General features: G+C 32.2%; 2 protein-coding genes across 2 annotated transcripts; both read right to left on the reverse strand.

The window, feature by feature from the left end:
* Positions 1 to 12588: 12588 nt before the first annotated feature.
* On the reverse strand, positions 12589 to 13134 carry LOC122609141. Its single transcript, XM_043782198.1, has one exon. It carries the CDS (start codon positions 13132 to 13134, stop codon positions 12589 to 12591), a length of 546 nt encoding a protein of 181 aa, XP_043638133.1.
* Positions 13135 to 21630: 8496 nt separating this feature from the next.
* LOC122609142 (protein FAR1-RELATED SEQUENCE 5-like) lies at positions 21631 to 24063 on the reverse strand. The gene is made up of 5 exons (XM_043782200.1): positions 23925 to 24063; positions 23164 to 23742; positions 22946 to 23033; positions 22483 to 22741; positions 21631 to 22311 (listed from the first exon to the last, which is right to left on the reverse strand). The coding sequence occupies exons 1-5, from the start codon at positions 24061 to 24063 to the stop codon at positions 21631 to 21633; spliced, it is 1746 nt and encodes a 581-aa protein (XP_043638135.1).
* Positions 24064 to 24400: the final 337 nt, after the last annotated feature.

A 24400-nucleotide genomic window follows, 5' to 3' on the forward strand; every position in this document is an offset into this window, starting at 1 on the left:
CCCCGGATAGACGATGTCTTTTAATTTAGAAATCCAGTTTTTGCGATTTGACTTCGGTTGATCCTTAAACTGGACTTTAACATCCTCTACTAATTGGTCAATAGCTTCGTCATCGTCAGAGTCTTTTCGATGATCGTTGTCCGGAAGGCATGTCGACGGTGTCAGGTCTAGCTTTCTCCAAAAGTCATTTATGTTATGCACCTCATAACGTTTGTCTACATTTTTGACGAAAAATAATTACAATATTTGTGCATTTACCAAAAAAAAATAATCAATTGCCTATATTTCAATAAACTTACTGCAATGCATGTACGCAGCTAGACAGCAGGCACATAGAAGGCCACAACTAATCCACACCTTACACCCGCACTTTCTCAAGTCTTTTCCGATCTCATTTTTTAATCGTTTAATTTCATCGACCAGTATATCAAGAGCTGTCACAGATACAACACAAAGCAGGTCTTTCAAACATGGGGTAGTTGTGTTTACCAGCTCTATAAATCCTGCTTTCCTCCAGTTGGCCCTTGATTTCTGTATCTTGTCCGAGGAGGATATCATTAACACATTGAATTATTCTTTGAAATGTACATCTCCCCTGCAACTCGGACTTGAGGAGTGAATGCTCAGCCTCAACTCTGTTGGTAGTGTAGTTACGGTAGTTGAGGTGCTGATCGACCCAAAAGGACACAAACTTTTCCTTGTACGGGGAAAGCCACTCCTGCAGGTACTTGTAAACCTCTGTCAATTTAACATTTGATTAGCTTGTGTGGGTATATGTGATTTACCAAAAATTAGAAAATAAAAAACTTCAAAAACACTTCACTTACTGTCTAAACGGGGACCCAACTTCTCTTTTAAATATGATAAATTATTGGTGTACTCTTCTAGTGTGCGGGACTCGTAAAGTTTTTTCCACCATCCGTAAAAAGGCCCCCATTTCCCTTCCCCTTTTAACGATGGCATGCTAAATTTGTCTATGTTCCTCCATATGTGCACTCTACACAGTAAATGGTATGCTTTAGGCATAACGGTTTTGCATGCTTTCATTAGCGCCAGATCCCGGTCCGTGAGTACCACGCGCACAACAAAGCCTTCACCTAACGTCGACTTCAAACACTCCAACACCCATCTATAATTATGCTCTTGTTCGCTTATGATAAACGCATATGATATGCTAAAGGTCCTGTTTGTTGGAGTGACACCAACGATCTCGACCAACGGCATGTTGTACATATTAGTTTTGTACGTGGCGTCTATTTGGATAACATATGGAAATGCACGCCACAACTTAAATGATGTCGGATGTATAAAAAACAGATTCTCCAACCGACCAGATACACTGTTTGTTGTATGATAATACAAGTAATTATGCTCCTTAAGCAAACTGAACATAACCTATTTCGTTTGAACAATATGGCGTACATATGTCTTTTTCAGATACTCTATCATAGTAAATAAATAAAAGATATGTAAATTTGATATAATATACCTGCATTGGAGTGTTCCCATGTTTTTCGGCCGCCTTCTTCCGCATAGCTTTTTGGAAATTGTAAATGTCATCACTGTGGGTCAAGTTTCCTGGAAAATTTTCTTTCAATAGCTTTAACATCTCACGGGGCGTAGTACCGCGATGATATTCTTCTTCCAGAAATAATCTCTCCTCTTCAGTCAACCTTCTTGCGTACGCGTAACCCTCTAGATTCTCAGCTGGATAGTGATTATGTGTGTCGTCTACAACGGTTATCCTCCAACCATCATCAGTCAAATGACCGATTAATCTAAAGGGGCACTGACATTTAAGTGTCTTTTTAACGAGCCCGCCTATCCTATCATCCATTTTCCCAGAAAGATTACAGACTATCGTCACTTTATTTTTTACACCAGCTAAGTTGGAATTTGTTCGTCGTTTGATTAACACATAACCAAGCTGCAATCCTGTACTTTTGGCCCAGTTGAACAATTCTTCGTGTGAATCGAACACCTAAATTAGTTTTTTTTAAAAAATTATCATTAATTTGTATACTTATAAATATCTAACATTTTAAATATGCAATAAATATAACAACGAAACACAAATTAAATAGTACTAAAATATAAATATTTTAATGATATTTGCCTAAATTAGTTTTTTTTTTAAAAATTATCATTAATTTGTATACTTATAAATATCTAACATTTTAAAATTGCAATAAATTTAACAACGAAACACAAATTAAATAGTACTAAAATATAAATATTTTAATGATATTTGCATAAATTAGTTTTTTTTTAAAAAAATTATCATTAATTTGTATACTAATAAATATCTAACATTTTAAATATGCAATATCTAACATTTTAAAATTGCAATAAATTTAACAACGAAACACAAATTAAATAGTATTAAAATATAAATATTTTAATGATATTTGCCTAAATTAGTTTTTTTTTAAAAAGGCGTCTGGTAACCCGACCACTTTTTTGGTAACCCAAATTATCATTAATTTGTATACTAATAAATATCTAACATTTTAAATATGCAATAAATTTAACAACAAAACACAAATTAAATACTACTAAAATATAAACTAATAATGATATTTGCCTAAATTAGTTTTTTTTAAAGTTAACAAGGATACCTGATCGGTGTGGAAAACCCTAGCGTCGTAGTCAAAATGAGGGGCCGCCTCTGGTATCTCAAATTCTTCATCAGGTTCTTCTAAGTGAAGCTCAAAACCTTCCGCACCCATTTCGCCCCATATACTTTCAAAATCCATCTGAAATAATGATAAACTATAATAATAATACTAAAGATCTACAATTTATATTACTAAAAGATAATACTGAAAGATAGAAGAACGATAGTAATAATACTGAAAGATAAATAACACTGAAAGATAGTAATAATACGAAAGATAGAACGAAAGATAGATAGAAGAACGATAAACTAATACTGAAAGATACAACGAAAATGACGCTCATATAGTTTATATTTATAGAACTTAACCATACACTGTGGACTTAATGGTCCACAGTGTACAGTTACGTACGATGGACTTTTTGCAGCGACCCTCGCTGCAAAAAGTGTGGTCATTTTACTAAAAAACTGGTCGGGTCACCAGGCGCCTTAATTAGTTGTTACTTCGTATTTAGTTATCCACGAAGAAGTTATTAATTAAACTTCATTGTCCGAATTTAAAAGCAAGACTCACAAAAAGGCAAAGGATTCCATCCTATGCCTAAGGATATCTTGAATGGTATTACCAGTTTGCTCAAACAAATCGGTTACTTAACCAACATATCAGTAAATTGTTTCTACACATTAGACTAACAAACTGAACTCATTTTGCTTCTAAGTTTAAACCCAACACACTGAATTTCAGTTTGTCTAGCCATATCAACATTCATATTATATTAAGGGAAATGCTAAATACAGCCTTAAGGGCTGCATTTAACGTGCATAAAAAAATTTGTACATTCCATATTAAAAGTCCGCCCCCTGATTTTCATGGTAAATGTACAAACAATTTATGCAGCTTAAACACAGCCCTAAGGGCTGTATTTAGCAAACCCCTTAAATTAAAAACACAACATTAACTAAAAAAATATTAGTCATTGAGTTTTAGCTCAATGGTTAAAAGACAATCTCTTTTGCATGAGGTCTTGTGTTCAAACCTTGGGAAGGACATAGGAATTAAGACCCTTTATGAGAGCTTGACTTAGGTATACTCAGGTTCAAGTTTGAAGGGACAGGGTTTACCCCTATCAGTCGTCGTGCCTTTGGGCGGATTAATAGTGAGTTTTCTCCCTATCGGGTATTTGAAATAGACATTTCTACTTCGAGGAAACTCTCTAGCACGAACCCAGTTAAGACAGTGTATGCTAGACCCCCGTTGTCAAGTCGTGACACGAATTTTTCAGCAAAATTTACCTTTCAAAAAAACTAAAAAAACATTATACTTAAAAAGTACTAGTATTTGAAAATATTTACCAATACATTAAAACATATTTAATAACGCGCTTATATAATTATAAACGTTCATAAAAATAACTGTTTGGGAGCATATGGATATTTTCAAAACTTTTTCAAAAGTTTTGTAAAACTTAAAGGTCATTCAATAAGTTAAATAAATATCTCTAATATCAATTTTTTAAAATAAAAAAATAAAGAGAGAAAATAAAGCAAGTGATCATAGAATAGAACGCTCAATGCATTTACATTATATATCTTCAAAACAAGAGTTAATTTCAAAAATCGTCCTTCTGGTTTTACCAAAAAATCACGTTTCATTCTTTAAACTTCAAAATGACACTGGTAGTCCTTTATACGCGGATAATGATCACGTTTCGTCCTTTAGTCGACCATATAAAGGACGAAACGTGACCATCATCCGTTAGATTAGAGGACGAAACGTGACCATTATCCGCGTATAAAGGACTACTAGTGTCATTTTGAAGTTTAAAGGATGAAACGTGATTTTTTGGTAAGACCACAAGGACGATTTTTGAAATTAACTCTCAAAACAATTATTTGTCATCCAAAACAATGTAAGTTTTACGTAGTTGTAAACTGTGCTATAAAACGTGTACGTTTGTTGTAGATGAGTAGATCACTAATAGCTGTTGTAGATATATCGCTTCTCTGTTTTCATTTAGTAAATAAAACAAATAAGGGCCCACAACATTGTTTCTGCTCAATTTGTCCACGACCAAACAAATTGAGAACACTGAATCTTTAATGCAAATAGATTAAACTGGGCTTCAGTTTGACAACACGCCGGCATCATTAGACCATTGGAGATAGCCATCAAGAGATCAATATGGTATTAATCATATTATTTAACATATAAATTTTGGACAAAATTAATATCGTATGTTTTCAAATTCCATATACATGGAATGTATACAGTAATGGGTTTTCTTAAGCCGGCATACATTTGACACTTCTCAATATATAATACGGCGCCTCAATGATTAATTACATCACCTGCCATATCACGGAAGCATACCATCAAAATTATTATTATTATTATAATTTTTTTTTTTGATGTCTAATGCCTTGGTAGAAAAGTTAGGAATTTGCATCAATCCTTTCCTTCTCGCATCAATCCTTTCCTTTTCACGGATATCATCGGTCAAAATTGAATGTGGTTCGAAAAGTAGTTTAAACAACTGAGACTCTGTCTGAGAGTGATAAAAAGAAATTATAGTAATAAGGTTTTTCTAAAGGAAAATATTAATCAACTTAATTGGTGTGCCTAAAGATATGCCTAAAACCTTAAGAATTTGACATGTGGATTTCACTAATTCTCTTTCCTAATCTTGCCCCTTGATTTTTCTACATGTCATCATCTTACAATTAGGCACATCTTTAGGCACACCAAGTAGGTTGATTTATCATTATCCTTTTCGGAAAATAATTAATCAACCTAATTGATGTGCCTAAAGATATGCCTAAAACCTTAAGAATTTGACATGTGGATTCCACTAATTCTCTTTCCTAATCTTGCCCCCACTAAAATGTACCCAAACGGTCACATGTCTAAGAGCATTAATTGAAGTTGATATTTTTCAAAGGGAAATGATCTCTACACAACCATTTTTAGCCCTACATAACACTGTATGCATTATATAGTTGTACAGTACAATCATATAATACATACATTGTTGTGTATAGCAAAAAACATGTTGTGTAGAAGTCATCTCCCTTTTTCAAAATACGAAAAACTTCATCTTTAAAATAATAAGTTTTGTACTTCATTCATGCTTATTGAATGTATTTATTATTTTTATTTATAGTTTTTAGTTTATTTAATGATTTTAAACATGTGTCTTATAAGCATATGTTAAAAAAACCCGCATGTTTTGTTTAAAGGTTCACACTACCTATGATTTAAAGTAGTTTATATCTTTTTGAAGAATCAACCTAAGGGGTAAGGGTGAAGTTGGCAAAAACCATCGGCAAATTTTATTGGCAAGTTTTGACAAATTGACAAGACTATAGCATGTGAATTGACAACTTTAATTGGCAAGTTTGGCAAGTGACATCGACAGGTTTTGGCCGATTGTGGAAATGATTGGCAAGTAATACATAGTATAAAATTCTTTTTATTTTTGTCTTTTTTTGTCTTGTATTTTTTGTGGCAAAAATTGGCAAACTTGACATACTATACCACAACCATTGGCAATTTATTGACAAGTTTTGGCTAGTTATTGATAAATCCACATGGCACAATTTTATTGGTTAAAAACTTGCCAAAATTTTGGCAAATTGGCACTACACCCTTGCCCCTGCCCCTAATATAACAACCTCTAGGATAGAAAAATACACAAACGTAAATTAATACAACTTAATACCACCGGTTAGAACTTAGAAAAAATATGGGCCAAAAACTAAGAGTTGACAACAACAAAATCAACTTTTCTCCCAATATTCTCATGACTGGGTCTGCCTACATGAATTTTTTACCTATCAAAAACTAAGGATTCTTATTTTCTCTAACGAGTATGGTACCCGCGCAATGCGGCGGCCATGATGTAGAAGACGGTCTAGTGGCGGCGGTGATGGTACTGTTGGTAGTGGTGGCGGTGTCAAGTGGTGTAGGTTGATGTAATTGTGATAGTGAAAGTATTAGAAGATAAGGGCTTAAAGTATTAAGAATTAAAATAAGGGTTTATGGTGTAAATTAATTCATTAAGGGCAAAGTTGGTAATTTATAAAACGCTTTCCATAGTAAGTTTTTATTAAGGGGCAATTTATTAATTTCGTATATGACATATGAGTAACTATTTCTATATTGAGGGGGTGCATAATCTTTAGAGTTAATTACTGAAATGGTACCTCACATTTGCGTCATATTACTGGTTTCATACCTTTCCTTTCGAAATTACGCTGATCATACCTAACGTATGCAAATCTCCACTCGGACCATACTGGAGGCTAACTGAAACGCCTCAACTCAATTTAATCCCTAAAAGTATGAACATCAAAGAAAAGAAACGCAAATTAGTTAAATTATACTTAGAAAAAAATACGGCCAATTTTCGCCAAAATTCAAAGTTCTCAAATTTGAAAAATGACAAATTGAACCTTCTTAGAATGTTATTATAAGTCTATTGTATGAGTTTCAGGTCCCGGAAAGATCAAACGAAGCCTCGGTAGAAAAAGTGTAAAAATTACAAAGGAGCACGACTCTTGTGTCCTGCAGAGGCCGTCCACAAGAGCCGTCCTCTGCACAAAGGCCATCCTCCTCAGGTTTCGTACTTATGACACATTGAACAACTTTCGACCCCTTTTTCTCAAAACCGAGCTTCCGACAACTGATTAGCAACTTAGTTTTGACATAAATCAACTAACACTACATTTCCAAAAGTCTCCATACCATCCATTTATACAAACCAAGTTTCTACAAGTAAACGGGTCATCTTACCCATTTTGACACCATTTTCGCCCAAAGTGCAACTTTACATCTTTTCTAAAAAGCTTTACACCTGATCTTTTACATAATATAACAAAATATGACCATCAACCCGAAATGTACCAAGAGCCAAAAGGAGAGGGATAACTAAGCCTCTAAACCCAAAAGCTTGTCATTCATCTATGAATAACCTAAATACCTTCAACTCTTGCAAATCTTTACTTCAACCACTTCAAGCTCTAAATCAACACTTTCAAATCAACAATCCTAGTTCCCTCTTTCGGAACTACCTATAAAAAGGGTAAACAACTAAAATATAAGCAAAGGCTTAGTGAATATACTTGCATACATCTATGGATACGAAGGAGGGCAAAGTACAAGGACTTTCACATGTAACCTATGGCATCGTCATGTCACATTTACATATTCACCTTGCACACTAACAACACATATATGGATCCATATAAGCCAAACAATCATAACAAATCATATCTATCGAGATTCTTAGGCCCCGGAGGTTCTTAGGCCTCATGTTACATCAACTATCGGGATTCTTAGGCCCCGGAGGTTCTTAGGCCCCGGAGGTTCTTAGGCCTCATAAACAATGCCCCACATGGGCTTACGCCGAACCAATTACCATGCTTAGAACATTCACATCTCATGGTAATTGGCCCAACGTATACATAAAGGTATGCAAGAATACTCACTTCCTCCGCAACTTGGAAAATAAAGCTAAAACGATTATGCACAACAAGCTTCAACCTATGATCATCACATAAAATGCATAAGCTTACATTCACAACTTGACTAGTTCAACCTAGTCATACTCAATCACTAGCCTTTCTAAACCCAAAACCCAACCCATTTGTCATTGAGCTTCATTTTCTTTAACAAACACACTAGGTAGTTCAATCTAACATTTTCATCAACAATTCCATGACTAGTCAAAACTCATATTTTCTTAAGAACTCAAATTTATCACATGCACCCATTATTTTCATAATCAAACATATCATATAACTCAATGACAACTAGGTTAACTAAGGAATTGGGGAAAAATTAACCATAAATCATTTTTCTAGTAAAACCCCCAAATTGGTTCACTCATGAACCCTAATTTTCAAGAGAATTGACAAAGCTAGATCGGGGAAATTTATTACCTCAACAATGGAAGACAATTACTTGAGATTTTAAATCCACAAATCCTTCCCTTTTTCTTCTCAATTTTCGGCCACCACCCTTCACCACCCAAACCCTAGCTTTTAAATTTACTTGATAGAAATTGATGATGATAATGATTATTATGGATAACCTTTCCTTTGAATTGAAGAATTAACCCTTGATTTTGAAAGGAATGGAAGAAGGTTGCATGAAGAAATTTTTGGAAGAACAAAATGAAGTGTAAAGGTGGAAAAAGGAGATGTGGCTGACATTTTCTATGGGTGCCACGACCCATCTCTAAAAATGTGGGTATTATACCCGCTATCCGCTAAAGTTCCAACTAAATTAACCTCATAACTAAAAATAAAATACTAGGAAATTAATTTAATGCCAAAGCTATAAAAAGGGGTTAATTTCTTTTACCTTAAAATCTTGGGGTGTTACACTAACGCCGTTAGCTGGCCGTTAAAACCTCCCCCATGTGACTTGCACGTGAGGGGTAAATATGTAATATCGCGTTTCCTAATTACTGAAATGGTACCTAACGTTTGCATGATATTGCTGGTTTCATACCTATATGTTTCTTAATTACTTAAATGGTACATAATGTTTAGTTATTAATTTTTTTATATTTTTTTTAATTTGTTTTATTTTTCTTTTATAAAAATTCTCCAAAACTTGTTATAACTTAATGAAAATAGTCAAAATGCACATATAATCCACTAAAAAATAATACCAAATAGTTATTTCATAAGAAAAAATATAAGTTTTAAAGTTCACGAATAACCAAAAATAGTAATATAGTATCATAAAAACAATTTTTTAAAAAAATAAAATTTTCTTTTTTAAAAATTTCGGAAATACCGCAACGGTAATACCAGAAATATCCAGAAATACCAGAAATATTAGCCGGTATTTACGGGTATTTAAAACATTGCTTTAAGTTTCGTGTCGCAGTAAACACTGACTTGTATTTCTGGTATTACCATTGCGGTATTTCCGGAATTTTTTCAAAAAAAAAAAATTTCCTCGCAAATTTTTTAAAAATTGTTTTATGATACTTTATTGCTATTTTTGGTTATTCGTGAACTTTAAAACTTATATTTTGTTAAGAAATAGCTATTTGGTATTATTTTTGGGTGGATTATAAGTGTATTCTGACTATTTTCTTTAAATTGTAACAAGTTTTGGAGAATTTTTATAAAAGAAAAATAAAACAAATTTAAAAAAATATAAATAAATAAATAAATTAATAACTAAACATTAGGTGCCATTTAAGTAATTAAGAAACATATAGGTATGAAACCAGAAATATCGTGCAAACGTTAGGTACCATTTCAGTAATTAGGAAACGCGATATTACATATTTACCCCTCACGTGCAAGTCACGTGGGGGAGGTTTTAACGGCCAGCTGACGGCGTTAGCATCCAGTATGGTCCGAGTGGAGATTTGCATACGTTGGGTATGATCAGCGTAATTTCGAAAGGAAAGGTATGAAACCAGTAATATGGCGCAAACGCAAGGTACCATTTCAATAATTAACTCTAATCTTTATATAGGAGTAAAGATAAGTGATCTGTAATGGGAGAAAACATAAAACGAATTGAAATCTAAAATTTAAGCAGAAACTCGACTGTAATATATTGGTATCTTTTAACAATTAACCAATGTTTAAAAAACCAATATGAACCGGCTAGTTCAATCGGGCACCAAAGTCTCGACCAGTTCAACTAACCACGGTATTTTCGAACTGGTGTAAAAGGTTTTTCTGCAATATATATATATATATATATATATGAGTAGTATAATATAAAATAATGTGTAAATTATAATTTATTAAATGAGTTGGCTAGAGTTCTCTTTTAATCAAAGAAAGAATGTCAGTATCTTTACTTGAAAATCACTTATTCTATGAACAATGAATTTTCATATACGTCTAATAGAAGTCATTTGAAAGCAGTAGTTAGTTTCACTTGGACACCTACTCTAACATATATAAAATTATATTTTGCTTTCACTACATAAAAACAATCAAGTTTCTTTTTCTTTTTCACATAACTTGTTTGGGTTGCAACAACACCACCACGAAGTAAAACCGATAGTTAAACTTTTGTTGGTGGGGCTTTTTCTTATGGATCAGTTATCTATATTTAACATAATATTTTTTTAAAAAAACTATTTTACAACCTCTTCTAATGTCTCCTGATGTTATGGTTTGTCTGACGTTATTTTTTTATATTCTTATGTTCAATCTTCGTTTTCTTCTCCCCTCCCCCCCTTCTCATTTTTCTTCGTATGACTATATTTGGATATGCCTCTGAAAACTTTTAGCCACATTATAATTTAATTTTAGGCTAGGCTATGGCATATATCAGAAATCAGGTTCATCTTCGCACATTGTGGTTCTCTTATACGTACCATCAGCCGATCACATACACAAGAAAACTTTTAAGTAAATAATCTACTTTACATGGATCAGATAGAATTTATGAAGACGAGTAATTGTTAACTTATACAGTATATGTATCTATGATATATGATTATTGCAGATGTTGGTAATTGATTGTAAACATATATCCCACAATGGATGTTGAAAAAACGTTAAGCATATATATAAGCTTTTAGGTTTCTCATTATCACTTATGGTTTTAGATTGGAACTTAAAAAGTGCATCATAGCTATATATCGCGCTGTTAAGTTGTTAATGTAGACGAAATCTTTGGCATCCGGTTATGGTCCCAATGATCGCCTGGTCTCTAAAATGCCTGAAAATAATTAAGTTCATTCTTATGGTACAGTATCAACATTAAAAGGAAGGCCCAAGTAAGAATTTGGGCTTGAGAGTGGGGTTTTTGGATATGAACTCATATCTCTTATTGGAAATAGCTCATAAGATTATGGGCTACTCTTTTTATCACCATATCCTTTTGAAGTAAGGCCCTATCATAGTTATATAGTTATATTCGGCATGACTCATAAACAATTTATAACTAGACCTATACCCGGTCGTTGACCAGGTTAGAAATAACATATATATATATATATATATATATATAGGAAGGGGTTAATGTGAGAACAAAAAATAGTGTGAGAACCGTGAGAACTAAAGAAAAATCACGGAGGGACTGAAATTGAAAATTTAAGAAAACTAACACCGTTTAAGTGATAAACGTATCTACCAAACACAAAAATCCCCTTTCCCAAAATAAAAATTACTTTCAAACACACAAATCCCCTTTCTCTGGCACAAGTTCAAAATCACGACCACCAAATCGCCATTAAACTCAAATCGATAACCTCCACCGGAGTAACCGCAGATCCTGTTCATCAATGAAGAAAAGGAAATCCAAAATTTCAAATACAAAATCTCGTAAGTAATCGTTTTGTTGATTTGTTTAAAATTTTTGTAATACAATTACCCATAAGTATAGTTATTTTTTAATAGATTTCAATATCGTTTTATTTATTCTTAATATTCTGATTTCTAATATAATTTATATATTAAAATAGGTAAAAGTCCTCGATTAAACAGTAAAATCGATTCAAGTGATGATGATGATGATGTTATATCGTTGGGAAGTGAAGATACGGAATCATTGGAAGAACAAGAAGTAAAAGGGAATGTCAGATACGAAGTTGGATCTGGTAATTTCTATACATATTTATTTATATAATTCAAAGTTTGACTACAAATTTTTATTTGAATAATGAATTTGAATCAATTGTAAAATTTTATTGCATATACATATAAATTTAAAAATAATTGCATATGAAGTTTGAATTTATATTTTGTTTGGATACGAAGTTTGAAGTTTGAATTTATAAAAATAGTTGTAGGTTAGTTTATCCCCTAATCTCGAACATAATATAAGATCGAATGATATGCATACACTTTCATAAACATAGATCGCGTAGAGCTGTATAATTGTTATACTCGTAATATATAAGAAGTAAATGCTTTGAATGCTAGTGGCTTGCTATCTGTATGCATTTTATTCCAGGGTCCATTTGTACTTCCAAGTCCTAGTCCTAGTGCTCTGCTTTCTGTTGGTTTTGGCTGTTAAGTCGGAGATGATTCATGTTTATCATAAAATGATTCATTGGTCCAGAAGGATAATAAGGATAAGCAGAATATGCATTATAACCCGAAATATCCTGATGATGGTTATTTCCTGAATCTTGTGTTTCTGCCTCTGGTGCTAATGGGGAAATAGACGATTTGTCTACAGAAACTGAATCAGGGAAGCTGTGATTGCTATGAATGTTTTCGTGAGCTTGAATGTAATCATACCCTTGAGCCCTGACCTTTTGTTCACCGAAGGAACTAACTTTTTCCTCAACATGTACATACTGAGTAGTACTTTCATCAGTTAGATTGATGGTTATTTTATCTATAGTTATATTATCCACTCGCCCGCCACCTAAATTTAGATTGTTGCCTAATACCGGGGTCATAGATTCATTAACAGTAATGGTTCCCCCGTGCTTTGCACTTCTGAACATGCTAGATTTGACATATGTAAAGAAAGCCAAAGACTGACCAATCCTCAGCTCACTCTTCTTTGGACCAAACATAATTTTCCCTGAAACACCACCAAAGCTATCAGAAATACCGAAACAACTTAAAGCACGGATGTTAAATAAACTTTAGAGGTGCAAAGTTGGGCAGGTCCTGTGAATTGGGTAACATGTTATAACGGGTCGGGTTGAAATGGGCTAGGTGAAATTGGGTTTGCCGAGTAACACTTTTTTGTCTGTCATTCAAACTTCAATAAATAACAAAGGGCTAATTATGATTACAAAAACCATATTGTATTAGAGTAGTACTGCTAGTATTCATTTAGATTAACATTTGTACTGTACTATATATATGCTCATGCTTATTCGAAGTAATGTTCAAGTTCAGATCATATAATTAAGTTCTTGCTTTATATGATCACAATGGGCTTCTAAGTATAACTGGCTGAAATATTCATTTGATTTAGTGGTGGTTGTTGCTGCCAGTTATACTTTTGCTTAATAAGTCAAAATCCATTATTCGTTTTTAATTATTCCATTTTGCAAGGTAAAGATTAAAGTGATAAAGTGCAGTCATACCATTCAAGACTAGCTAGTCTATATTTTTAAGCTATTGAATGTTTATTTATCTTTGTACGTACCGAGCTCCTTTTTTGATTTGTGATCAAACTTGATGCATACAACTTGAAGTTTCTAAGCGAATATACTATGTAGTAGCCCCTGTCTGACTAGTTGCCACAAAAGTTATGCATACAACAAATTATATTCAGCCTTTTTGCTTTCTTCACAAATTACTCACTGAAACGGTACGTTATCACCTAGCTAGCTACGTGCTGAATCTTTATAAAGCACACAAATTAAGTTAAAAATCATCAAACCTTTCAATTCCAAACCAATTCGACAGAGTCCTGAGAAGTTCTATATAAGACCCAACAACAGAAAGGTCTGATCGATGAACTTCTTTTCTACAAAGTACGTGCTTAATCACTGTTTAATAACTCTGCACACGATGAGAAATTTAAGGGACATTTTTTGTATTGGTGTATGTTATCATGGACCAATGTTCTTTAAAGTGGACTTGGTAGTAGTCTGAATATAGAGTTAAGATCTTATTTTTGTGAATTTAATTATATGTCGTATGCATTTTTTATTGGAACAAAATCCCGTGTGTTAGTTTCGATAGTATAGTGGGCTGAGATTTTCAAGTGGTGGTACAACTTTGTAAATGTGTTTCTAAGTCCACTTTAAACACATTTGTATTGTACTATATATATGCTCATGCTGAAATATTCTTTATATGATCACAATGGGCTTTATATGATCACAATGGGCTTCTAAGTCACTTCTGAACATGCTAGATCAAATGAAGTTTCATCTCCATCATCAACCCGAACACAATTCTATCACCACCACCACTAAGTACAACATAGAGTAATCGAAATTCTTTAGTCGCTAACAACAACATACTCGATTCTAAGTATAACTGGCTGAAATATTAGTTTTGCTTTCAGATTGGGTATTTATTCAGTTTGAATATTCTTTGAGAATATTAGTTTTACATTCATACACTTTTTCCAGCTAATTTTTTGGTATTTATTCAGTTTGAATTAGTTTTGAGTATGAATAATCAGTTTGAATATTAAGTTTGAATTTTGATGTTTCATTTTGAATTTCATTCTTTCCTTGCAGCAACAACCGAAACAAAGAGTGACTCAGATACTGATTTTGTGGAAGATACTCCATCTCATATGGTTGACAGAAGGAATAGAAAACAAAAGAAAGCAAGGAAAAAAAGGGAGAGTGACAAGTGTTAGTTTCAAGATTAATCTTAAAGAAGGAAGTTCAAAGAAGAAGAAACCTAGGAAAACTGCTAAAAAGACAAAGAATAAGGAAAAAGTTAAGAATAATATTACAGGTGTTTTAACATCTAGAATGGTTCCTTTTCAACTTGTTGCTATTTTAAGTAGTTTAACCACTATACAAAAACAACAGTTGACTGAAATAGGATTTGGAAGTTTGGTAGATTTTAAGATCAAGTACTTACCGATGAAATTAGCACAAGAATTAGTTGACAGATTAGATGCTGAGAATTGTGAAATGATGGTTGATGGTAAGTTGTTGAAAATTACAAAACAAGATGTTCATGATATTTTAGGTTTTCAAATGGGAACAGTGAAAGTGAAAGATTTTAAAAGGGCTGGAATGGGGACTAATACGTTAGTTTTGACATGGAAAATGAGATACCCAAATCCTAAATATATTCAGGTGACTGGGGTTAGAGAAATGATCGAAAATCAACCACAAGGAGGTTGGAATTACAAAATTGACATATTATTGTCAATTATTAGTATAATGTGTGAAGGAATAAGTTGTGGAACAGTGAATCAGAGAGTTTTGGGTTCAATAGATAGTGAAGATAATATAAGAAAGTTGGATTGGTGTGAATACTTGATTGAATGTTTGAAAAGATCAAAGAAGAAACGGAAAAAGGATAACCCAAACACATCGTATATGGGTCCCCTTATCTTCTTAGTGGTATGTTTTAATTTTGTATAACAAGTTAAAAATTTTCTTTTCATTTTAAATGATAATGAACTAATTATTTACATTTTACTATAGATATAGTATGCACAACAAATTACCAGGCCTCAAAAACAAAGTCCAGCAAGTTTACATTGGACTTCTGATGAACTGAAACTTATTGAAACAACAGAATTAGCTGCCAAAAAGAATGCAGAACAAGAGAATGCAGAAGAACTGAATGAAGAACAAGAGACTGCGGAAAAACGGAATGCAGAACAAGAGAATGCATAAGAACAGAATGAAGAACAAGAGAATGCAGAAGAACAGAATGCAGAAAATTATACTTATTATCCACTCAATGTTGATTATTCTGATTGTATTCATCGCACAGGTTTGTATAAAATTTCACTTTATTTGTGTAATGACAACTATAAAGTGGCAACATAAAAAGTTGGTAAAATCTTTTTGAGTATGAATTTAAGAATAAGCTTAGAGTATTTTGTTCTAGTTAGTGATTAACAGAAAGAAAAGGAGAAAAGGATAGGAAGAACTAGCCAAAAGTCCTAAATAAAAGTTTAGTTTTTTCTTAAGGTTTATATGAATATGAGTTTAAATACTCGATTTGGATTATATGTTTACTCAAAAAAAAAAAAAAATTGAAACTATAGTACTGAGTTTGAATAATCATTTTGTATATTAAATGATATAGGTGAAAAAGAAGACATTCCTGTATGTAACAATAATACCAATGAGACTCATGAAGAAGAATTTGATTATAGAGATCCAGAAGAAAATGAAGTAACATATGGGGCAAAATTGAATATTAAAAAAGACTATTGCAGAGCAAAAGACCCTAGAGTGAAGAAGATGGTAAGATTAATATTCACATTTGCCAATAAGATTAATATATTTCAAAAAATATGTGTTATTGATAGTAACATTTAAATATTTTTACAATATAGGTTTTTTGTATGGGAATTGGCGAAGCATATCATTCTACTTGTGGATGGAATGAGGAGTTATTTGATTTAATGCAAATGGTATGGAATGACTTTCCTGGTGATCCAGATGTACTTAAAAAAGTTAATAAAGTAAAGAAAAAATGGCTTCAGTATCTTAATGTTCAAAAACAAAGATTAGAACATGCATTTGCAGTTGATGATGGAGATGATAATGCAAAAATGTCTGAAAATGAAGATCATGGTTCGGTGGATCTTGACAAAGACTCGTTTGAATTCAACCAAGGGGAGAATACTCCAAACAAAGACTTCAATTGTGATGAGGTTCTGGAAGATATGGTGGTTGAAAAAAATGACAAGAATGAAAGTTTGAATGAGGTTGACGACAACGAAAGATTGGATGAGGCTGTTGAAAGGATGGTGGTTGAAAACAATCACAATAATCAAAGTTTGAATGAGGATAATTCTACAGAAGCAAGGCTTGAAAATGCTACAACTTGGGTGGATTATGTTAATTATAACAAATCTCAAGATTCACTAACAGATTCTCAAATGTTGAAAATTTTTGAATGGGCTTCTGAACAGTTGAAGAGGTTGAGATCTAATCTTGAGAATAAAGATGAAGATCAAATTAACAACTCACAAACATGGAGTCAAATCCGTCAAGATCCTGTGTTGCTTGATAATTTGGAAAAGACATCTTTGGAAATTGCTAGAATAAGAAAGGAATTAAGTTTGGTTTTTTCGGCAGATGAAGATATGCCGACTTATGAGGACATCAATCTTCGTGAACTAAAACTTAGTATTTCTCAAGAATTCCAAGATATATGGAAGAATTTACCATTGTTAGCTGTTGACGGAGAGCTAGAAAGTTTAAAAGGTTTGAAATCATCAATTGAACAACTTTTCAACATATGCATCGGAAATGTGAAGCAACTTGAAAGAAAAGAAGAATCTGTGAAGCGAACTCCAAAAGTTAAATGGAAAGAATGTGCAATGGATGATGCCTCTGAAGAGCCCGAATCAACAAAAATGGAAACTAAAATTCCTAATTTGGTAAAAGAAGTTGAAACTCCAAAGATTTCATCAATTGGAAGAAAAACTTTGAAGAAGTTGCAACTTCCACGAGATTCAGATGTCAATAAAGATGAATCTACAAAAATGGAAACTAAAATTCCTAATTTGGTAAAAGAAGTTGAAACTCCAAAGATTTCATCAATTGGAAGAAAAACTTTGAAGAAGTTGCAACTTCCACGAGATTCAGATGTCAATAAAGATGATGTTGGAAAAGGTAAACGGGAGAAAAAGCCATCTTTTGTGAAGAAATCACCATGGAACAAAAGAGTTGTTGATATCAAAACAGAGTCAACAAAAGAAGAACTTAGGCTTTCAGATGCATATTTTAATGGATTTACACCACTATAGTAAGTATTTTAATATGTGTCTTGCGATTTACATATTTCTTCTGTGAGATTTGAATATGTATTTTCATATTTGAATATTTATATCTCTGAGGTTTGAATATAGGTATCTGAATATAGGTATTCTAGGGATTTGAATATTGCTATCTCTTAGATTTGAATATAGGTTTTGGTATTTGAATATTGGTAGTATTTGTTGAATTTGAATATTGGTAAATCTGATATTTGATTATTGATAATTGTGTAATTTGAATATTGGTATCTCTAAGATTTGAATATAGGTGTTTAAGGCATTTGAATATAGGTTATCCTATAATTTGTGATTGGATTTGAATAAGCTTTTAGATTTTTTTTTGTTATTGATTATAGACTATGGAATTACCTTGCCTCTGTGGAATTATCTCATTACGCATTTAAGAATTGCCTGCCGATTTGTAGACATAGGTTGGTTTAACAAATTATAAAATGTCTAATCCTCTAGGTATAGAAAATACCAATATATTTAAGGGATTTACTGCAAAATAATGCTCACTTCAAATGTATCTGTTTATGTTTTAACATATGTATATCCCCTTTGATGATGAACACCTTAATTTTACTTATTTGGTGGTGGTAGGGATTTGAATATATGTTTTGTTATTTGAATATTGGTATTTGTGGAATTTGAACATTGATATATCTAAGATTTGAATATATGTATTTGAATATAGGTATTTATGATTTGAATATCCGAGTAATATTTGAATCGAATATATATTCACTGTGGTTATTAATTGATTTTTGTCTTTTCATTGAAGTGATATTATGTTTTCGAGGAACGATCTTTATGTTGATAAATTTGTCTTCGAAAGTTTGATTCCGGGAGCAATGGTCCATTATGGAGTGATTGACACATGGGCATGTTATTTGAATTATATGGAAGAATTTAAAAGCTCAGAATCAATCACTAGGATATTTCTACCTACCAATATTATGGTAATTCAAGCAAAAACATCAAAGTTATTGAATTTAATGTTTATCATAATAAAATCTTTGATGTAATCTTTAATTTTGCAGGGGAAAACAAACATTGATACTCAGGATGATTATAACATAGCTTTGGAAAGATTCAAGGAAAACATGGATTTACATATATCAACGATGAAGCAAAGGTTAAGAGATCCCTGTTTGGTAAGTTTTTATAACTTATTTTTTTTTTAATATGCAAGACGAATATCTTTAATCGTATATATTTCAATGATTGCAAGTTAGGTATTAACTAGGATTGTTAACTTAGTACCTAAAGTGTTAGAAAAAGTTTATTTTTAGGAGAAGGTATTTTCAGGAATATTTTTTTTCTTAGGACAATAACTATTGTTGCTAGCACAGTGTTACTCTATGCATTTGTGAAATACACCAATGACACTAAAGATTGATTGTAGTCAAAGTGGTGGAGTCATTATCTCATAGATAGGGTTTTAGGTAGATGGGGTTGATATTACCCGACTAGAACTTGACCTGATTGGAAATTTAGGTTGGAATTTTAAACCCTAACCTGAATCTTATTAACCTGCACGTGACCCATTTGACCTAGTCCGGTGAGACATGTTGGCGGCTTGGTTGCAGGTTAAATGGGTTGATTTTGAGGTTAAATGGATGTTAGGTCATCCTAGGTCATGTAGTCAAAGTAGTGGAGTCATTGTCTTAAGTCAGGTTTTGTTCACTTCAAATAGTTACCTAAAACTATAAGTCAGGTTTTAATATTCATATATTACTAAAACTAATTGTGTTTTAAATTTTAAATTTTTCGGCTGTTATTTCCTATTTGTGAGAATAGACATTGTTATCTTCTTTGTTTCGATCTCAAAACAAACAAAGGTTATGCCATTGACAATATCAAAGCAGAAGACGATTCGATTGACAAATACTAGGAAACTATTTTTTTGTTGGTAAGATTATTAGATAAACTAAATAATATATTTAGTCATTTATGTTACAAAGACATACCAAGTAATTATTATCAATTTTACATTTCAGGGAGAATTGTTGGTTGACTATCTCAAGTACAAGAAACATCCTCACCTACAAGATGTTGCATTTCCTAAAGTAGAAAGGTTAAGCATGATATGGCAAACATCCAATAATGGAAAAGATTGTGGAATTTTCATGATGAGACACATGGAATGTTTTATGGGTAATGGACTCAAAGGTTTGAAGTGCGGATTTAAGAGGGAGGGAGAATTTCAACAAAAACAATTAAACTGTTTGAGGATAACATATCTCAACACAACTTTGTTATCTGAATTCAACACATTAAGATGCAAGGTTTATGATGAAGTTGAAACTTATGAAGCATTGCCCGAAGAGACTAAAAAAGGTTTGAAAGCAAAAGCTTTAGAAGATATCGAGAAAAGGATAGAAGAAGGGAAGAATGTGCTTGAATGAAATAAATATTACAATTTCTTTTGTACTTTATGTTCTTAACTTTTATGAGTTGTGTTTTGTAATTTCTAATTGATGGCTATTAATCTGATATTAATCTTGTTTGTACAGGATAACATGAATGTTTGAGTTAGATTTCAATGACAATATATTTTACTTTTTGTCCAGATTATTGTTTATGACTTTCTTTTATTATTTTAGCATTAGTTCTATATAATCTGAATATTGAGTTTGAATATTGAATTATTGTAAAATAATATATTTTGCCAGTTTCCTCCATATTATTTTTGGCTTTATATACAAATAATTACCAAGCTTTAAAAGAAACCATACAAACATATAACCCAACCAACCCAAATTGTCTATGTTGCCACCTAATAATTTGAATCTTGTATAATACTGTGATTGAATACTAAACACACACAAAAAAGATGAATACAGAAACTGAAAAAAGCTTATTTGAATTCCAAATCTAAATGATTGCAGAAATATGAAATGAGTTTATTTGGGGACATTTCAAATTGAAACAAACCAATAGGAATGAAAGTATCTATATGCATTTCTAAAATGAAACATTTCATTTTTTTCTTAGTTTCTCATTTTCTAACTTCTCAGCCTCAATTCTGATCGGACAAGTTCGAATATCATGTTGCTGTAGAGATTTGCAATATGCACAATTTCTCCAATTCTTTTCTTTCAAAATAGCCTTTTCTCGGTCACTCTTGAGCCTTCTTTTAGTTCCACAACCTTTATTTCGTATATTTTGTGGATTAGTTATTTCATTTGAAGAAGGTTGAGGCAGTCCAGTCATTGCAGCCATAAATTCTTTTAAACCTATTGGAGGCTAAGAGCCAATATCATCACCAGCTTTCTTTTTCAACTCTTCCAAAGTGTCTCTAAATTAAACAAGATTTGCTGGGTCAGCCAAATACCTATTTACACAAGCATCTACATTTCGGAAAATATCAAGTAAAATAGGCTTCAATTCATTCTTTTGATTCGGAAACAAATTCAGTTTGCCAACTCTTCCTCCAGGTACAACACACTTCATCCATCTCTTTGTTATATACTCATCTGGTATTTCTTCCACTCCACATAATCTCAAAACATAGTAAATATGTTTGCAAAAAAGCCCACATCTTTCAAATTTTTTGCACGAACACGTTACTACTTTATCTTCAGAATTGAAAGTAACCTGACGATGGACAAAAAGATATAAACACAATTATCTAATCAGGATTATTTCTAAAGCATAGTAACTTATATACAAATGAAGATATAACATGCCTGGCTATGACGATGAACAAGTTCATCAAAATATTAGGATTTGCATCTCTGTCAATAGAGTCATCAATATCATATGATTTGACACTTGTATCAGTTATTGAAAAAGTCTTCGAACCATCAGTCAAATAAGAAACATTGAAACAAAGGCAATGTTTGAAGGCCTCACACATTTCTTTCTGGATATCCAAAATAACATCGTGCGTAAACAACGTATGAGCGTGTCTTTCCAATGCATATTCAGTTGCCAGATCAAGAGTGGTATACATCGATTTTTGATCATTTTCAGATTGAACCCATCTTTGACTTTGCATAGCAGTATCAAAATGAGTATAAAACTCAATCAAAGTGGAAGACGAATTCATCAGTTTCTGAAACATGTGATTTTCACTTTCACACCTAGATGATGTCCTCATAAGTCCCGACATTTCCCAGTCTTGAAAATATGCTGGAATCCAGTTATACCTAAGCTTATACATGTCATTCAACCACTTATTTTCATCAGCATCATACTTTGTAAGAACATGAAGCCATTGTTTGTCAAACTCTTCTTTATTAATCTTATCGGTCCACACAATTTTCGAAAGGTCACCTCTTAATCCAGACTTAAGAATACTGTGAGAAACCTATGCAATAACAAATATTCAAAATGAATATACAATTGTTAATATAGTAAAAAGCAGATAACATACAATAACAGATTAAAGAATAGCTATCAAATAATTAATTACTATAACAGTTGAAAATGAATATATATGAATTTTATAATGGAAAAAAAAACAAATTTAGTTTTTTACCTTTACAGACACCTTCTCCATGATATGCCACATACATAATCTATGTCTAGCCGTTTTAAAAACATCAGAAACAGCCACTTTCATTGATGGATCTTGATCTGTCAATACAACCTTAGGTTCACGAGGAAATGCATTCTTGAATTCATCCAGGAGCCATTTATAGGAAGAAATATCCTCTTTAGCAAGCATTCCACCTCCAAATGTAACACACTTTTTGTGATTATCAATTCTCGTGAATGGAATGAATACCATATCGTACCTACAAAACAAAAGTATGCTAAAATAAATAAAAGAAGTATTAAATTAAACTGATTATTCAAACTGAAAGTTCTATATAAATTTTCAAGCATAGCATTCAAATTGATTATTCAAACTGAAGAATCTATGTAAATAATTCAATTAAAACATTTCAAAGTGAATATAAAGTGAGTAATATTTCAAAATGTATAACTGAGTTGCTTACTTGTTAGTACGGTAAGTTGCATCGAAAGATACAACATCCCCAAATGCATAGTAATTCAACTTAGAAACTTCATCTGCCCAAAAGAGACCTGCCAACTCCCCATCATTCACAGTGAAATATTCAAAGCTAAAATCTTCTAAAAATTCTTTTTTTTGCTTCAACATGTTAACCATCATCTGAGAATCGGCTTCACCAATATATGAATTGTACTTCCTTACAGTCAGTCTTTGAAGCACCTACTGCTTCATGTCCACCATGAATCTTAGTTAGTATTCTATACCCGACACTAGGTCCTATACTAGCCTCTGTCAAATGATGCAAAAAGACTTGTTTTGAATAATCCAAACTTCTACAAGACTTAAGATGCTTACGAAAATCTGGATGCACAAGAAAGTGATTATGCATCTCCTCAAAATGATAAATGGAATATCTACCTTCAACATTAAAAACTATACGAATACAAGCTTCACAACTAGTCCTTTGAGTTGGTCTATTTCTACTCTGCTTAGAATCACTTCTTCTTTTTCGTTTGGAACCTTCCCTACTACAAACAATCCACTTATATTTTACAAATTCAACACCAAAATCATCTTTAGCGGTCCTATGTGAAAACCTCCTAGGTTCAAAACCACTTGATAGTGCATATTGACTATAAAAGTTGAATGCTTCATCAATACAACCAAATTCCATTCCTAATGAAGGTTTAATCTCATCAGCACACTCTGGAATCCATTTTGAACCAAATTCAATCTTAATCTCCTTCCCAACTGTATATTTCCTTGGAATATACTCAACCGCTACAAATAAATTAAAAACAAAATCAATATTCAAAATTAAATATGATTTTACAGAAACATTAATGAAATTAACAAAAATAATTTATATTTGATATGAAAAATAATTACATTTACTTGTAATAAAATGAACAAGCAATAAAATCAATAGAAATTAGAAAAATAAAAATAAAAAAGAGACTTACTTTCTCCATCTGAAATCGTTAATTCCGTATTATCTGGATATGAATCGAAAATTGAGCTATCAGTAGAGGTAAAGGCATTATTTTGATGATTAATTTCTGAATTTTGTTGAATAGAATTTGAGTTTAGAATGATCGCCATGAGAACGAGAGATTTAGGGTTTGAAATTGGGGAAAAAATGATTTAAAGAAAGAATAATCCATATTTATAGTAGTTTTTGGAGTTAACGGAGACGGGTAGATGGATTTAACGGTAGACAATGCGAGGGAGAGGTGATGAAAAGCAAGAGCAATGAGGAGGGGAGAAAATACAGGTTCTCACTATTCGCTCGGGTGTTGGAGTTTGCTCCTGATCCCTTTACTATATATATATATATATATATATAATTTTCCTTATTTGAAAACCTTTTTTTTTGTAAGAACCATGAGATATCTCAAATTATGTATTAGATTATATGTTTTTTTTTGTCCATTCACAT

This window comes from Erigeron canadensis, chromosome 7 (genome assembly GCF_010389155.1).
Source record: "Erigeron canadensis isolate Cc75 chromosome 7, C_canadensis_v1, whole genome shotgun sequence".
Taxonomy (NCBI): Eukaryota; Viridiplantae; Streptophyta; class Magnoliopsida; order Asterales; family Asteraceae; genus Erigeron; species Erigeron canadensis.

Coding starts and splice junctions, on each gene's coding strand:
- LOC122609141 (XM_043782198.1), bottom strand. CDS start 13,134: ATGTTTGGTCCAAAGAAGAGTGAGCTGAGGATTGGTCAGTCTTTGGCT.
- LOC122609142 (XM_043782200.1), bottom strand. CDS start 24,063: ATGGCGATCATTCTAAACTCAAATTCTATTCAACAAAATTCAGAAATT. Junction 23,034..23,163: donor AGGTGCTTCAAAGACTGACT/GTAAGGAAGTAC, acceptor GGGAGTTGGCAG/GTCTCTTTTGGGCAGATGAA. Junction 22,312..22,482: donor TGGAGAAGGTGTCTGTAAAG/GTAAAAAACTAA, acceptor GTTATTGCATAG/GTTTCTCACAGTATTCTTAA.